The 18,281-nt window shown below is 43.0% G+C and overlaps 2 protein-coding genes across 7 annotated transcripts in view; one reads left to right on the forward strand and one right to left on the reverse strand.

The window, feature by feature from the left end:
* Nucleotides 1–18,281, forward strand: part of MGAM (maltase-glucoamylase) — a 214,054-nt gene that overhangs the window by 111,945 nt on the left and 83,828 nt on the right. The window contains exon 1 of one of the 6 annotated variants that reach the window (XM_055334814.1): nucleotides 10,079–10,163. The exons of 3 other annotated variants lie outside the window; for them this stretch is intronic. The gene's annotated coding sequence lies outside the window, so the exon portion shown is untranslated. Of the gene's footprint in view, nucleotides 1–10,078; nucleotides 10,239–14,980; nucleotides 15,090–18,281 lie in introns of those variants that run through there. 2 more of the 6 variants (XM_055334815.1, XM_055334812.1) reach the window with 2 other exon arrangements.
* TAS2R38 (taste 2 receptor member 38) lies at nucleotides 1,118–2,122 on the reverse strand. The gene has a single exon (XM_055334818.1). It carries the CDS (start codon nucleotides 2,120–2,122, stop codon nucleotides 1,118–1,120), a length of 1,005 nt encoding a protein of 334 aa, XP_055190793.1.

Here is an 18,281-nt window from a genome sequence, read left to right on the forward strand (position 1 = left end):
TACCCAGGTGATTTTAATGTGCAGTCAAGAGTGGGGACCCCTGCCTTGCAGGGAAATCTAGGACAACTTTGGTGTCCACCAAGGAAAGGAAACCAGATGCAGTTACAAATTGTGTAGCCTGTGGAGGTGACAAAATGTTAGTTGGTTTTGGAGGTTTTGGGTAACTGATAGGAGGAATTGGATGCTGGAGAAGAGGAAGTAGTTGCTCAGCATCTCCCACAGCTGGCAGAGCTATGAGCCTCTGTGGATGACCTGCTATGCTTTTGAAGCCTGTCAAGATTTACAGGTCTTATATATCTTTTTCTCTGAGTCTTGTAAGATCCAATTTGAGGAGAGCCTTCCTGGCTACGCTCCTGTGCAGACAGAGAATGCTGAATCTCTATGTCTCTCAGCAAGACTATTTTGGCAGGTTCCAATGTTTGGTACCAGGCAAAGCACTGTGTTCAAGGGCAAATAAAGCAGAGTCAGAAGGCACATTCCAGTGCTGGTATCCTGGGTACCCACCAAGCAGATATCTACCTCTCTTTCTTCTTACTATAAAAGCAGGTTGAATGTACATTTCTGAATTGGTGTATTTTCAGGCAAAATGACCCCTATTCTCTGGTTCCTGTAGGAGTTTTAGTGTAGTACCTCTTGAAGCTGAAGTGATGACACTTGATCTTCCATATCTTTCATATCTTACACTTCCATGAAAATTGTGGAGTTTGAAGAGGATTGTGTAATTGTAGTAGTGTAAATATTTTCAAATATTTAGCTAGCACCTGTTTTAAGAAATAGATTTAGCAGTCATATGAAAAACCAACCATTTTATCTTGGGGTTTAGATAGTATTTCATAAGAGGTCATTGGTCATGGTTTGGTTCATATCAAGCACTAATAAACTACAGTATACAAAGCATTTACACTGAGTATCTCACCCTCTATTTCATTCATTTTCAAAGCTTGGAGAACCCATGCATGGTATCCTTGCCTAGGCCATGGATAGAGCTTTAATTATTTTATTCTACTATAAGTATAGGGACTCTCAGTTATGTCCACAGAAGAAATTGGAATAAGTTTCTGAAGGCTTCATGAATAATTGGAGGCATATTCGTGAAGAACCCATTTTGTGTCTGCTCTCAACATAGATCTGGAGTCCTGAGATCTGCCCTGTGGCCTGCCCTTACCTTAAGGCTGCTCTGAACCCAGAGTAGAATGGTCTCCACAGCTCTCCTCAGCTTGGCATTGCCTGAGATCAGGATGGCTGCATGTATAGAGGGACAAGCTGCTAGGATCCCTACACAGATCATTACCCCGATCTTGTTGTGCCACACCATGGTTAAAGGCACTGAGATAAGGGCAGCACAGAATGACACCACATAGAGGCAGAGAAAGGAGATGAGAGATATGAGTGCTTTGATATGGGCCTCCAGGCTGGGGTCACCGGAGTCTTTGGTGTTGGCCTTCATTGTCCTCATGTGCCTTCCCAGAGAGATAATTAGCACCCCAGAAGAAACCAGAAAAAACATGAAAGGAGGGATTGACCCCAGGGTACAGAAGATGGAGGAATAATAGAAATTGAGTTTTACAATTTGTGAATTAAATTCTGTATTATTCATGAGTAGCACAGTTGTGAATGCAAAGCCAGATCTACTAAAGAAGTCCCCCAAACAGAGGAGAGTGCAGGCAAAAGAGAAAAGCATGGCACCCAGGAGCATCTGGGGTGCCTTCCTGGAGACCCAATTTGCCAAGCAGAGAAGGAGGGTATGAGAGAAATGGACAATCTTGGAGCAGTAGAAAAGACTGAGACAGGTGGTGAGCCAGAGCCCAGCTTGGTTTGTGATCATCCAGAGCATGATGATGGTCTGGTAGCTGAGGCTCAATGGGTCTTTCATCCGCTGGAAGTATGTAAGCTGGATGGCATCCAGAAACAGCAGCCCATGCAGGAAAAGTCGAGTGAGGCTGAGACTCAGAAGGATAAGATCGCAGTTGCTCAGTGGCTGCCTCCTCACCACATCCCAAAAATTCACCAAGAAAATGAAGGCATTGGTCAGGATCCCCACCGCGAGCTCCAGTACTGAAAGGAACATAAATGCACTCTTGACTTCATAGGACACAGTTATAACAGGAGTCAGAGCCAACATGATGTCTCTTCTTACTTGGCTATCTAAGGCTCAACATACCACCCAGCAAAGAAGGGTCAATGTGCATTATAAGCCAGGACCTCTCCTTCACAAGGCATCAGGCTCTTGCCTGATCTGTCCCAGAGTGAATGCATAAAAATTTCTGAAAGCAAACTTAGAGGGATATTGTTGCTTTCGAATATCTCTTGGATACACACAAGGACTCACTGTAAGAGTAGAAGAATGATGGTTCTTTCTCTTGGGTGATGCAGAAGCTTTTAATAAACCCAGGTGTGTCCATGCAGTGTCCCTCACAGCATCAGGGATGCAAATGAGACAGAGTCTCAGTTTCCCAAGTCTGATTTTGCATGCCCATCTGGACCTGCACGGGAGGAGAGGGGAGTGGGATTTGCTTATGAGTTTGAAGGGAACTGGCAGCAGGCAAAGCATATCTTCTTGATGAACTAAGGTTTGAAATGGTGCCTCTTTCCATTTGCATGCCTTCTTCTATCACCTCTGAGGCATGACTCTTCTCATAGACTTTGTTTTTAATGGGGACAAATAGATGGTTCCTCGCCCGGGATCAGCCATGAGTTATGACTGCTGTTGCTAAAATTTCATTCAAACATCATCATTATGCCAAGCACTGTGCTGGCAAGAGGAGCATTGCTATGAACAAGGCCAGCACCTGCCATGAAGGGATAGGGCCGGGGGTGGTCTGGCCTGGCTTATTGCAGAAGCCTTTTAATTTTTCTCTCTGCTTTCTACCCCCATTCCTTTATCCCATTTTCTACAAAGCAATAATAGCAATCCTGTTAAAATATAACTAAGATCATGTCAAGGCTTGCTCCGTTCAAGCCTTTCGGGGCCTCTCAATTCCCTCACCATAAAAGTCAAGTCCTTACAGTGGTCTATGAGTCCTTCCTACCTAATCAGGGCCTCTGTCCCGTCTCAGATGTCATCCATGATACTTGCTTCCTCCTTCCTCCACACCAGCCATATGGGCCTCCTTCATGTTCTGTGAACTCACCACACATGCTGCCACCTCAGGACTGGTGTGCTTGCCCTTCCCATTGCCCAAATTGCTTTTCCCCTACCTACACAGGTGTTTCAATTTCTTCCCAAGGGTCACCGTATCAGAGGGACCTTCCTGATCATCCTGTGGATGGCATCTCTTACCCACATCTTGGATGTTTGTAATTATAGTTACCCTCTTGTATATTCCTGCACATGCAGTTATTCATTGCCTAACCTACACCTCACTAAAAATACAGGCTTCATGAAGACACATAGCAGGGACCCAAGAAATATTTTTTGAATGGATTAAATGCCCACAAATGAAGTGTTTATTAGTCTATAACATCCCCGTGGGTTATATATACGACAGTTTTAACATTCCAAGGCATTATATTAACATACACTAACGTACCTGGCTGTAATTTCTGAAGTCTAGCTCTCTCCCCTTTTAAATATTTCCAAATATTTGAGGTATTTGGGCCTTCTGGCATCTTTAATTCTGCTTGATCTCTAAAGGAATATGAGCTGATTTTCCAGACCTTTCTGCAAGTTCTGTAAAAATTCAGGCTAGTTAACTCAGTGGAGATTTAGAGAGCTGATCATTTAGAGACCAGATGTTGTTTCATAACATTTCTGCCTCACCTGGTGCTTCTTTTTCACTCTTACAAATGCTTTAGCTTTTCCAGTTCTTTTATTGTTGTCTTTCCTGCTTCATCTGGTCTCTCACTTGTTTTGTGGAGTAATGGAAAGGAGCAGTTGAATGGTTGGTTTGCAGTCTGTCATATGGTAACATTTCCTCTAAGAGGTGGAATTTTTTTTTACCTCTACTCTTCTACTTGCTCAGCTTCCTGCCTCACTGGCCATTTTTGCTAACTTTTCACAGTCTGGCTCTAGAAAGTATGCTCCTGTGAGTGAGCTTGTAGCTCTGTAAAGCATCTTGAGGAAGGGTGTTCTGTGTTCCAGAGAGCCTCTGGAACCAGACTCCTGAAGGTTGAGGCCTGACTGCTACTTTCCCTCTGTGTGACCTTGGCAAATGATTGAATTTTCTATATTTATCTCATATGAAATGGAGATGATGATCAGAATAACATCCAGCTCAGAGAACTGGAAGGATTACCTGAATTGACACATACTACAAGCTTGGCATTGTGCTTGCCACATGACATCAGATCAATAAATGTTAACTATAGGACCACTGCATCATCTAGCAATCATTCTTCTGGGATATATAGCCAAGGGGAATGATGTGGGTACCTTGAAGAGGTATCTGTGCTCCCATGTTCATTGCAGCATTATTCCCAATAACTGAGATTTGGAAACAACCTACGTGTCTATCAGTGGATGAATAGATGAAGAAATTGTGGCATTGGGATGCCTGGGTGGCTCAGTGGTTGAGTGTCTGCCTTTGGCATGATCCAGGTCCAAGGATTGAGTCCCACATTAGGCTCCTCGCAAGGAGCCTGCTTCTCTCTCTGTTTATGTTTGTATCTCTGCCTCTCTCTCTGTGTGTCTCTCATGAATAAATAACTAAAATGTTAAAAAAAAAAAAAAGAAATTGTGGCATATACATATAATGGAGTATCATTCATTCTCAAAAAAGAAGATCCTGCCATTTGCAACAATATGGCTGAACCTGGAGGACATTACGTTAAGTGAAAGAAGCCAGTCACAGCAAGAAATATATTGCATGATACCACTTATATATGGAATCTAGAAAGAGTTGAATTAATAGAAACAGAGAGTAGAATGGTTGCTATTCGGGGTCATGGTTGGGGGTGATGGGGAAATATTGGTTAAGGGGTAACCTACTTTCAGGAAGTGTGGAGGCTGGGGACTCATCCCCATGTCTCCAATGTCCCCAGATAATTGGACAACGAAATGGGCCCCAATAAACTGGAAAAATCTTATAATCACTGCCATTTTCCCAGAAGTTCAAAGCAGCTTGGGACCCAGAACCCGCCTCTCGTTATCTAACAGCTCCCACCAGGGGGCACCAGACCACTGTGAAGCCTGGAATTCCTGCAAGCTTACTGTGCAGGCCACGCCCAGCTATTTACATGATCTTGAGAAAATGTGGCCCCGTATCTTACAGAATTGAAATTGTAGACTCCACTTACTACTTTATAGTAGGATGAGTATCCTTTAATCTCACAGGTACCCTGTGAAGACCGTATGCTACTTCCACTTTATTGACAAAGTAGAGTTTCAGGAAGGTTAAATAGTCTCAATATCTCTGCCAGGATAACTAAAGTACTAAGTGAGAAGCTGGGCTTCTAATTCCAGACATTCTGATTTTATGTTTGGTGTTCTTTCTCCTAAGTCTAGCTACCAATCTGTAGAGTGGGGTGTAATGGATATCCTTATTTGAGTAAAATGTCTGGTAGCATTCTTTCCAACCTGAGTCCTATTTGAATGGGTTTATTTTGGGGGGTGGCAGTTGAGCCCTTGTGAACTACCTCAGAGTAGAAGTAGGGGTAGGGATCGAGGGAAAGATGAATAATCATTCTATTTTCAAGAAAGAAAAGTTGAGGGATCCCTGGGTGGTGCAGCGGTTTGGCGCCTGCCCTTGGCCCAGGGCGTGATCCTGGAGACCCGGGATCGAATCCCACGTCGGGCTCCCGGTGCGTGGAGCCTGCTTCTCCCTCTGCCTGTGTCTCTGCCTCTCTCTCTCTCTGTGTGTGACTATCATAAATAATAATAATAATAATAATAATAATAATAATAATAATAAAGAAAAAAAAGTTGAGTCTGGTGGGTTCATATCCCAGGAAATGACTATTCTTACAGGGAAAGGTATGGGGGAAATCTCTGTTGGCTCGGGTAAGGTCATTGAAAGAAAATGTCTATCTACCTAGGAGGTTAACATAGCTATTAGCAATGTATAAATATAAGTATAAATGAACTTCTTTAGAATGTCTTTGAGGAGATCTGGGCTGAGGCCTTTTTTTGATGCCCTCCTATAGACTTCCTACGTCTTCTTTGCTTCCATACCACCACTTTGTCCATAGTGCTATTATATTGCTTACTATATTGATCAAAATAGGCATTGGTTTAGAATTGTGTACCCCAATTACACTGAGTTGTTCAAAAGCAGGGATTGCATATTATTCATTCTTTGCTCCTCATGATATATGACATCCAGCTAGATTTTTGTTCATTTACTTGGTCATTTGCTTTCAGTTCAGGGCGGTGATGTGATCAGTTGTGCTTTCTGATGAATGTAGTATGTGGGCCCTGCTTGAATGTAGATGAATTCACTCCTGGAATTCAAATGTGTTTTCTGCACTGAAGATTAAAGGCTGAAAATCTCTCATAGCCTACGCCATTCAGGAAAGCACTCATCCTAAAGGAAGAAAGAATTAGGCAGTGAAATTTAGCCCAGAAACAACTGGAGCCACCAGCTCATAGGCAGGATTCTAAGGGATGTGGTGTTTGTCCTTAGATCTTGTCCTTTATCTGACCTTATGGGCAGAACCCATAAGGGTATGTTAAGCAGCTTCTTTTTGCTGCAAGGAGTAAAGATTCATTTGGGTCATCTCCAGTAATGCAAATTTACTATCAGTTACACCAGACCATGGAGATCATTATCAGCGGAGAACTTGTGGGAAATGCAAACTCTTGGGGCTCACTTAGAACCATTGAGCCAAAATCTCTGAAGGTGGAGCCCGGTGATCTGTTTTGACAAGCCATTTAAGTGGTTCCAGTGCTCACTAACATTTGAGAACCCCTGGGGTAAAAGGGCATAAGGGACTTCCCAGGATCCCAGCAGTAGCCCCACCCGAGTCTGGAACATGGCTCTGGCACTGGCTATCTATTCAGAATCCGTGTTTTAGCAGTAAGAGTTAATTGCCATTCACTTGGCTGATCCACCATAGTGAGATTCAGGCTGTTGCTAGAAATTAAAGACAGTTGTTAATGCTTTTAGACAGCGCAGAGCCAAGAGCTCCAGGAATTCCCAAACCCAGCTCTGCCAGTCACTCTTATTACATGTAGGGTGTGTATCACTTTATTTAAAGCTAGACCAGTGTCTGAAGAGTCCCGAGGCAGAGCTGTATGTTGAATGGAGCACATTGGATGGAGCATGCAGCTGACTTAGGCAGAGTCCACACGTCCAACTTGCCACCCTGCTCGTGATGGGTTTTGCTGATTGCCTACACTCTCCATTACCAACAGAACCCCTGTGTTATTGGCTGTGTCAATATTCCCATCTAAAAATAAACTGCATTTCCCATCTTTCTTACATATAGGAGCAGCACTTGGGACACAAGAAGTAGTTATTGGGTGGAATATTTTAGAAAACCCTTGTTGCCTTTTCTTCTTTCTGTGCCAACACTTGAATGTTATGGTTGGGGCTCTGACCGTGAGGGAAAAGCCAAGAGAATTGCAAAGCCCTGTCTCTGAATTCTTTGAGTACTTGAAATCACATCAGCAACTACTCTGCTCCAGGCTTCTTCCCTGAGAAAGGTAATTTCTTTATGGTTTTAAGTCATAAGGCTTGAGCCATCATTACTGAAAGGTGAATGCCATTACTAGCTGATAATTTGCCTGCAAGAAGGGCCCTGGGAATCTGTCTGTCTGTCTAAGCCTGGAAATGGTATGGAGGGAAGGACAGAGAGCCTTGCCTCTGTCGAAGTGTGCTTGTCACAGAGAGGCAAGAATCAGGAAGCACAAGAGAGGAAACAAAAGGAAGGATGTTTCTGCTTCCTGCATTTTAAAGCCTATTTTGTCCACTCATGGTTGTCAAAAGGATGTGGGCAGAGTGGTACTGGTATGGGGAGAGGAGGTTCAGGATTGTCTCACTACAGCTCTTATTTCTGATTCTTTCTCTTTACATTTTGCTCTTACTACTAATTGATCCTGCTGCAAGTTCTCTCTGTGTCTCACACTCAGAAAATCTTTGTAAGAGACTGGTTGAAACAAGGATTTGCTGTCTTTGGATTAGGTGCGCATCCCTGGTCTAGTCATGGGATCTGGTACCAGCGTGGTGGTGGTATTAACATGATTTATCCTTAAATCCTGGGCCCCTTCTTAAGCTTCATTTTGTTCACTAAAGTGAATTAAGGAAGAGGAGGTTTTCAATAAAAGTGGATAGAACTGTAAGACATTCTGTTTCTCTGTGACGCAATAATGTAGGAGAACATTGTTCAGCCTTGACACCTTGAGAGGTTCTCTGTCCAGCAGAGACAGGGAGATTGTATGGACATGCTGATTTCCAGAGAGCAGAACAGAGGGAAGCATGGGAGTAGGGAGAGAGGCCGAGCCAAGGAGAGTAGCAGTGACAGAGAGAAAGTCTATGCATGGCTGTAAGATGTTTCCTGTGCCATCCTGTTCACATGTTTTCCCCTGGGATGGGGGCAAAGTGGGGAAGCATACTCACTAGCATCTCATCACAGGGGTAAATTTCTGTAAAATTTAGTATTTCATGTTGAAAAACATCATGTAGATTTGCATGCTACTTTATACTGTCACATTTCTCATAATTCAAAATATTGATCTAAATTACTTATTCTTCTCTAGTGATCTTGGGCTAAAATGGAATTTCCAAGAAAATGTACTATGTATATCTCTCAGCAGGTCACTGCATAACCCTAGGCTATGTGTCTCCTGATCTAAAAAAATACAATTCTATGGGGATGCCAAACAATTCAGAGAGACTTTGTTGGGATTTGAAGGTCCTACGATTATTATGAGTGGTCATAAAGGCTAACAAAACCCAGATGGTAGGAGGGTGTTTTTCAGCTGGAATGGTTAGAGATTTTTGGTGAAGATATTTACACTGGGCAAAGGGAGAAAACCGAGAGCCTGTGCACCAGGGCTAGCAGGACTGGTTGATTGTCAGCCATGGAAACTCACAGAAATTATCTGGAAGAAAGGATGATGATGATGATGATGATGTGGTGGTGGTTAGTAGTAGAAGAGATGGTGGTAGTAACAGTAGGGATAGCTTTTGGTGAAGATGCAGGAGTATCAGATGAAATTCAGTTGTACCTTGGCCTTCTCAGAAGTAGGAGAAATACTCTCTGTGCTGTTCCTCCTTTGGATTTGAGCGGTCTTTTATTTCCACTACTTTCCACTACTTTCTTCCATCCTCTTTTGAGTAAACAAATATCTTCAGCAAAGCTTTAATTTCTTTCTCTCTATAACATGACTTGACCTCACAGACTTAGTGCCCAGTGAACTATGATTCAGACTCTGTGTCTCTAATCCTAAACTCTGGGAGAAAGAATCCAACCAGACCAGGTTGGTCTGCTGCTCAGTGCTGGGTCAGTCAGCTGGGACCAGTGGGTCAGGGTCATGCTGGGCTCCCTTACATGAGTGGACAGGTGTCTTCCAGGTGTGGGGAAGGAGAGCCACGGTGGAGACCACGGGAATCTCTAGTACAAGATACAGGCTTAAAGAGAAATGGCCAACTCTAAGGTGAAAGTGGCAGAGTTTGATAATGGATGGGATCTGAGAGTCTCCACTTTGGGAGATGTGGTAGAGAATGAACTCAGAATTGGCCAAATGAATGAACAAATATTTAGTCTGAAGAAGAAAAGTCTATATTTACTGAGTTATTTACCAACTTCAGACTCTGAACATTGGACTACTCTATTGAAATAACTACGAGCTCGACTCTGCCATGATTCTAATGACCTTTAGCAAATCATCTCTCTTAGTTTCTGTTTCCTCATTTTTATATGGGGATTAAAACATCTGCCCTATCATATGCAATTAAAGAAATAATACAGGTTAAAGTGCTCTGAGAGCTACAAGGTATAATACAGCTGATGTTTTATGACTGACACATGAGTACAAGGTAACGTACTATCCCCAAGAACTCGCTCCCTGGACCCATACCTGAGTGTGCACGTGTTCCTGTCTGAGGGGGTAAGAGATAGGAAGGGATGCAAGGCTGCGTCAAACTGCTGAATAACAGATATTTCCCAAGGGAAGGAAATGCTGTAATGCTCAGTACGGGTCGCTCGCTCTCCCCCTCCTTTTCTCTGAACACTTCTAGAGAGAGAAATCGCTCCTACCTCAGACATCTGTTTCCCATTTCCAGGTAACCTCTGATGTGAAGAGCTTATATTTGGAACAAAAGAAGGAAAACCAATTCAGCTGCAGTTAGAAGAAAGAGGTACAGCTTAAAGGTTGTGGGCAGTGGTGACCGGTGACAGGAAGGGTGTAGATGGCATGTGCCTGTGAGTGTGAGTGCCTTAGTGTGTGTGCATGTGCACGTGTGCAGGGGATGGGATAGTCCTATTGAACAAAGTTCTGGGTTCTGCCTGGATTTCCCCTGCTGGCCTGGGGAATCAGTTCTATGTGGCAGGTGTGGACAGCTCTCTGCTGCCTGTCAGTGGTCCATGGAGGGAAGAGCCCACTGCCTCCAGCCCAAACCTCTCCTGAGGCTCTCTCTGGCAGTTGATGAACTGGAGGAAAAGTTCTAAACAGGATTTAAGCCAATGCCCCTGCTCATTGGGTTTTATCTGACTTTATTTTCAGAAAAGTCCAGTTAGGGAGAGACTGGAAAACTGATCCTGGATGTCAGGCACTTACTATCTCAGCATAGGCTCAAAAAATAATATTATGTCATGTGTATTGTCATCTGTAAGTTACAGAGAAGGAAGCTAAGCTTCAGAAAATTTAAATGACTGCCCAAAGTCTGTAGCAAGTAAGTAGGGACTCTGATATTCAAGCTCAGGCTAGTTTGATTCTGAACACCATGCTCTTTCTGTGACTTATCTTGATTCCAATCTTGTATTCAACTGTTTGAGGTTAATAGGCTCTAGGGACACTGTCAGAGTTATCTTATCCACCCCGAGTCGGTAAGGTACAAGCAGGTGTATACTTTGTTTCCTATAGAATTTTATTCCAGGGAGGGAAAATCCAATAATGTGTTCAGTGCCAGGAGGAAAGAGACACACACCAGTGCTCAGCAGTCAGAATGGGCTCCTCACCTGGGTCTATCTCTCATGCGACGTTTGGGGGAACTCAGCCAGCAGGGGCTTGATGAGTGGCTAGCACTCCTCTGAGCACTTTGGGGTATGCATATCTATAAGTAGAACCATGTATTCTTGAAAATAGTGCTACTTTAGTAGTTCAGAAAAGGGGGAGCATCAAAATGACTTGAGTTTAAACTTGGCTTTGCAATAAGAGTTTATATAGGAAGATAGAGGATATAGACATTTCAGGGGGAGACTGCCCCAAATATGCAGAAACAGCACTGAGCCAAGCTTTTTGGTGAATATTGAAAAAATGTGGAAATGGTAGAGTCAAGAATAATAAAGAAGCCTTAAAGAGAAAGAAGAATTTGAGGATTTATCCTGAAGAACAGACTGACTCTTTTTTGCGTTTAGAACAGAAGCCAGAATCAAGTGTTGTTTAGGGAAGGTCAACACGGGGAGAGACAGATGTTCGCATCAGTACTGGTGAGGTGATTCACTGCTCTCTTGATCTTTAGGGGATACCTGTGGGGATCTCAGGGTGGCGGAGTTCCCCACTTTTGTGTCACTCCATGGACAAGCAGCTGGTACAGCTTCCAGAATTCCTTACTGATAGGCACTTGTTCTGTGTAGAGGTGTGGGAGACTAAATATTCTGACTAAAGACTAAAGAGACAGATTTGCTAGGATTTTGAGTCCTGGGCAGAGAGCTCAGAAATTGATTTCATGCTTATGGCAGCTCTGGGCAGTTTCTTATCTCTGATGGTTCCCTGTTGCTAAGAGGCTAGAGTCTCCTCGATGTGACTCCAGTGTGCTTTGTAAATAGTGTCCCTGACTTTCTCCCAAAACTGTCTTCCTTGTCTCTACCTTCTTGCTGCCGTTTCTAAAACAGGTCCCATTCTTTCTACTCTGAGCCTTGCATATGCTGATCCCTTGGCTCAAAGTGTCTTTCCTTCTTCCCTGCCCACTCCCACCTTTCCATGCCTTCAGTTTCTTTCTTGTCCCTCCCAATTGTGTTCTCTGTCCAACAGCATAGTCAGTGCTGTCTTGTCTTTTGTCTGGTAGCCACTTGACTTCTATCTTTTCCTGGCCATTATGGAAGCACCACTCATGTTCCTGTTTGATTGCAGATTTGACCAGACTGCCTGGGTTTGCATTCTGGTTTCAACTCTTCTTAGTGACAGAACCCGGGGCAAGTAGCTCTTTGTGTCTAGGGTTTCTAGTCTGCGAGACTGGGGTGACGGCTGCTACCTCACAGTGTAGTGACGAGGAGGAAGTGAAATCATGCATGTGGTCACTTAGCATAATGCACAGGCCATTGGAAGCATGTCATAAATGTTGCTGTTGTTGCCCTTCCAACAATACCTTGCTTATAGATACACATGTACCTATATGTTGAATTGAATTGTGTTTATGAAGTGGTTAGTGTTGTGTTTTCAGAGGTCAGAAGCAAAGACTGGGGGTCATGAAAGTCTAAGTAAGGGTGGTGTCTAGGGAATGGGGAGGAGGAGGTGTCACCACGTTACTGGTTCTTATATCAGCACGGCTTCCATGGCTCCCAAGTACACGTGTTTTCCTGACATCCTCAGGCCAGGTAAGGCCGTGTCACTAAGGCAACAAAGTACTCTAGGTATCATGGTACTTGTACCTTGGTCTGGCCTGAATGACCTCTCTCTCTCTTTTTTTTTTTAATCTAGGGGCTAAACTTTTAAACTGTTACACTCAGACAGCCACATAGATGTCTCTATGTAGTACAGGGCCTTGTGCAAAGTAGGTACTCGATAAGTTTTCTTTTTTAAACATTAATGAGTACCTACTACATTTGGAGTACCGATTGGGGGGCAAAGGAGATATTGACGTAGTTGAAGGTGCCTTGGGTTGTGAGTCCAGGGTCTGGGCTCTAGTCATCACTGTGTAGGTGCATAATAATCTTAACAAATATAACTGACTCTTACCGAGTAGTTATTTGGTAACACCAAGTCTTTTACTTGTTTTGTATTATTTAATACCTTTATATCTTTATAATTTGATTGGATAGGTACCACTCCTGTCTTCATTTATGTTAAGGACATTGAGGCTTATGTGGTCCTGCATCCCAAGCCAGTAAGCAGACCTGGGCTTTTAATTCAGGTCTGCCCAACTTCAGATCTAAACCTTTTGTCACTACGCTCATGCACACCTCAAAATTCTTGGGTCCCGGTTTCTTCCTCTGGAAAATGAGGGGGCTGTCATTGGTGGTCCTTAGAGGTCATACCAAATGCTCCAACCCATCTGGGCTGTAACGCTGGGTAGACAGGCATTTGGCAGGCAGTTCAGGTCCTCATTGCTGTTGGGCTGTGGTGTCTCTCAGTGAGACAATGCAGGCAAACGGCCTCGGTGCCCAGCAGGCTTCCCTGTACCTTCCGTTGCCTTTCCCTCCTCTTGTAGCTCTAAATTCTTTGACTTCCTGATGCCGAAGAAATATGGTAGGTCCGTGCTGCCCAAAATCTGATCTGTAGGCTTTGTTGGTTCCTGACAACATTTTACTGGTGATGGGTGATGAGAGAAATGAGGACAAGGGAGGGGACTTTTTAAAAAAAGAAAAGATGATTTCATTATAATAGTCTGTGTCCCTGATAAAATGATGATGATAAGAAATCATGACTTTAGTTTTTTCAGGCAATGTACACAGTCTATGACTTTAGGTCCCATGACCCAGATTATGCCTGAATTTTCACTGGTCTGTAAAAGCAATTCATTTTCTGGGAGTAACACCTGGGGCAGGGTTTTTAAAAACTCTCTGTGCTAATGAGATTTTTTTTTCTTTAATTTCTACCATGTCACAGACCAAGATTCTTGTAAATTTAAGGTGCAATTGCATTACAAGAAAACTACAGTGAAAAACCAGGCATATACAAATATCCACTCCATTTTTTAAATCATGAGGGTAAAAGGACAAAATTATGCTATTTGTAGCAAAAACTTCTAATTTTGGTACTTATTTCTTGGGAGACTGGCAAAAACAGATTTATGGATCACACTTGAACACAGGCACAGAGGGGAGGACACCCCCCTACTTTGAGGGGGGGAGATCTGCCAGGAAATAGAACAGGATTCTTAACCAGAGATTCATGCGTATAATTCAGAAAGCAAGTGAATTTGGAAGGAACAATACTTATTTTTTCTTTGCTGAAATCCAACTGAAATCTGGCCTGTCTTTTAAGTATAAAGTGAGGTCACAAACCTCAAGACTGTTAGAAGTACCTAAGATTTGGTTCCAGGAGAAGCTACAGATACTTTTTTATCATATTTTGAAGATACTCTCTAGGTACTATTTACACTTATTACTATTTTGAGATTGTGGTAGCTGTTAGACTTGTTCCTAGGTTAGCTAATACATCATTAAAGAAACACATGCATTATTATACTGAAATTTGAAAAGAAATTCTAGTAACTAATTCGATGGAATTGGTTTCTTTTGAATTCTTAACATATTTTGTCTCATGCATTTAAGAATGTAATTCTAAGAGAGGTCTATTGGAGGCACCAGCCTGCCAAAGGGTCTCCACTGCATGAAAATGCTTGAGGGCAGCTCTTCTAGAGACAAGAAAAGAAGAAAACTACTCTGAAAACATTTTCAAAGTTATTTCCTTCAAACACACATCAGCAGATTGTGCTAGTAAATGTCACTGGGACCCTGGGATGGTTTATTTGTTGCTCTTTATCATCTACCCATTGACTCAGTCTGTGTTTCTTTGCCAGGCCCCCCGAGTGTGATCAGTGCTGGATGTATATTCAGCTCCTGGAGGGGTTAGATGGGGGCAGGGTGGTCGCTTCTTCCTCCAGGTTCTTAGGGATGGTCTCAGAAGAAGACTACGATTACTAATTAACTAGCAGATCTGATCTGGAGAATGAAATCTGGGCAGTCATTTGCATTTGAAACCCATTAACCTTAACACACTCACAGCTTGCCAGGGCTGTGGCAGCCCTCGGTGGACTGTGCTCCTTGCTTTGATTCCTAGGCCATCCTTCAGTGAGACAGCAGGAACAGCAGCAGGAGGTGGTGAGGTATGTTTGTGACCTGTGACTCGTGTGTTCATTTGTGGATGTAAATATGAGTGTGCAAGTGTGTGTGAACTGCCACTGATCTCCGTGAGTTAGTGCACCCTTGAAATTGGTTAAATACAAAACTAAATAACAGAATACAGCATTACACAAAGACACACATAAAACAAGATTCAACTCTTTTCTTTTTTGGTGTGTGTGCCTGTGTGTGCGTGTGCACACGTGCCCATGCCTCCAGACTGAGGCTGGGTCCGCAAACCCTGCTGTACCTAAACTTCTGTGTGTGTGTGTGTGTGTGTGTGTGTGTGTTGGTGTGTATGGGTGGGGGGTGCTGGATGTGAAAGAATAAATATTCAGGGTAGCAGTTCTTTCTGATTCAGGAGGTAAGGTGGGAGAGGGGAGGCAGAGGAGTTAAAATAGAACCAGTGGGGATGTTCCTTCTGAGAGGATGTGGGGTTGTGATTTTGGGGTGGTCATTAGAGAAACCGTCGTGGTCAGGAAATTGAGAAACTATTACAAAGCTCCATGAGTTGGGTGCCTTAGTGACCGAATCAAGAATTATTCTAGGGAATAGTCTCAGGAGTGTGCACGCGTCGGTGTGCTGGGACCTGTGAGGCATGGGAGCGATTTTAGGTGGAGTCTGTTAGGAGGATGTGGAGGGAAAGTGTAGGCCCTGGATGGGGGGTCATGTGTGAAATAGAATGGAAGTGCTCAGGGGAAGGGGGGAAGTAGTGGCTTGTTGCTGGCCTCTCTCTGGTAAAACTTAAAGAAAGTCTGGTCCTTACTAGTTGCTAAAGTCTAGCTAGATACAAGTGGGCGTTTCCTGGCACTGAGGTGGGAAGAAAGAGTTTCTGTTGGGGAAAGAGGAGGAGGCCAAGATCAATGCCATGGTCTCACTAGAATAGGCTTACCAATGGTCCCTGATACAGGGGCTGAACGATGGTTTCCATGTGCTAAAGGGACCTCCTGATCCCCAACTGGCTATCGCTCTGATGTCAGGTGGTAGAAGAGTGAGTACACGTGTGCTGGGCAGGGAGGGAGTGAGAGGGAAGTGGTCTTGGACTGTTGAGCTGGGTTGAGCCAAAGTATATCAGGGAGCAAATGAAGTAGAAGGACACTCTGTCCTGTACCCTAGTTTTAAGATAGCTCATCACTGTTTCACTCATACTTGCACACGATGTCGGTGATTTCTCGTTGTCAACCATTCCTTCACAAGTGAGTTTTGATGAGCTAATAAAGTTACTTCACAAACGGCATGGAAGCATGGAAGAGTCATGAGTAGAGGGACTCCGAAGAAGAAAATTTCCATTTGAAGTTAGCTTGGGAGTTAGCTGCAGAAGATGATGAGAAAAATAAACCTTTGCATGTCCTGATGTTGGGGTCATAGTAGGCCATACATGTCTAATAGAGATGATCCCTTTGTGGTTCAGGGAAGGAAACTGAGGCCCAGAGTGGTTAGATAGTAGCTGGGAGATGATGAACCAACCCAGGGAGTTTTGCCCAGGATTTAGTCATGGATTTAGACTATTTTAGAGAAGTAGTCATGACTTGCCAGACTGCTTTTTGCAAGTGATTCCTAGTCTGTAAAACTAACCCTCTCTTTTTCCACTAGATCTCTTGCCTTGTGTTATCAAGGGGTTTTTAGAAGAAAGACTTAGATCATCATATTGCAAGTCAGACACTGATCAGATGATCCTATGCAAATACAGACACCGTATTTAGAAAATATGACAATTGATTATCCAGTTTTTCCAGATTAATTCAGATAGCTCTTTCAACACTTTGGGCCCCTACCTGATTAATCTATCTACTTTGCTTAAACAGTTATAACAATACCAGGAAAATAACCTTTGGCAACTATTCATATAACCACTTTAATTCAAGAAGAGAAAATTACTGTTGTAGTCAGCACAGTTTATGTACAGTAATAATTTGAACCTTCCAAGCGAGCTTTGCCTTGACCAGTCTAAGCGAAAGCACACCACATTCCTCATTGCCGCCTCCACCGTTTTTTCTCCGTAGTACCTACCACAGTCTAACCCATCATAGATGTACGTATTTTGTCTATTGTGTCTTTTTTCTAACCATAAGAACATAAATCCCATGAGAGCAAGGATTTTTATCTGTTTTGTTTGTTTTAGAACCAGCTCCTGGAAGAGTGCTTGGCACATTTTGGGAGCTTAATACATAATTGATGAGTAATAAATAAATTGCCCAAAGACGCAGCATTGATAACTCGATGATGAATAAACATGGAAAGTGTGCATCAGCAGCTCATTCTCCTTCATCTCACAGAGGATTTAACACACTGCCGTGGGCCATAAACTAAAAGCGAATTGACTTCTATGGATGCTTACAAAAGCACTTTGAATCTCCCAGGTGCTATGGGGACTGAAATGTTGCCACATATTTGTTTCCTTTTCTTTCCCTAAGCCTTCCAACCCCATGATTGTTTCTGGAAAAACACAGCCATCTTCCATACATCCTACCTCATCTTAATTTAGCAGCCTTAATTATTTATAAATATAGAAGTTTGCTATATTTACATTACACTGTGGAAGCTGGCTTTGGAGTCATATTGCCTGGTTGGAAGCTTGGCTCTGAGTTCTGGACCATGGGCACTGCAGCTTCTAGCAGGCCCCGTTAACTATTTATAGAATGAGGATAATAACAGTCCCTCCTAATAAGGTAGCTGTGAGGACTAATGGAAATAATGCATCTATGTGCTTAGCCATGTACCATGCACATTCTGAGTACTTGGTTAATGACACAGATACTATCTGATAAAACCACAATCTCACAAAAAGCCTAAAAAAAAAAAAAGCCTAAGCGTGTGTACAATATGGGACATTATACCATAGAATACAGAGTAATGGTTGAAAGTTCTGGCTGTCGAGTGCAAAGGCCAGGTGTTGAAATTGTGGCTATGCTTCTTATCAGCTGTGTGACACTAGTCAAGTTATTTGACCTTGCTAAAATTTTAATTTCCCCATTAGTAAGTGGGCCTGTAGGAGTAAGTAACATGGGGTTGTTGTAAGGATCGTATGCAACAAATTATGTGACTTCTTAGTACATTCACTCACTCTTCATTAGTTATTTTTATCATTATTATCAAATTGCACAATTTTTGTAATATGAAATAGAATATTCAAAGTTGATGACGGACTTCCAAGTAGCTGTTTGTTAAAAATATGT

This window comes from Nyctereutes procyonoides, unplaced genomic scaffold (assembly GCF_905146905.1).
Source record: "Nyctereutes procyonoides isolate TBG_1078 unplaced genomic scaffold, NYPRO_anot_genome, whole genome shotgun sequence".
Taxonomy (NCBI): Eukaryota; Metazoa; Chordata; class Mammalia; order Carnivora; family Canidae; genus Nyctereutes; species Nyctereutes procyonoides.

Bases quoted from the DNA above. Each gene is read 5' to 3' on its own strand.
- TAS2R38 (XM_055334818.1), bottom strand. From the start codon at position 2,122: ATGTTGGCTCTGACTCCTGTTATAACTGTGTCCTATGAAGTCAAGAGT.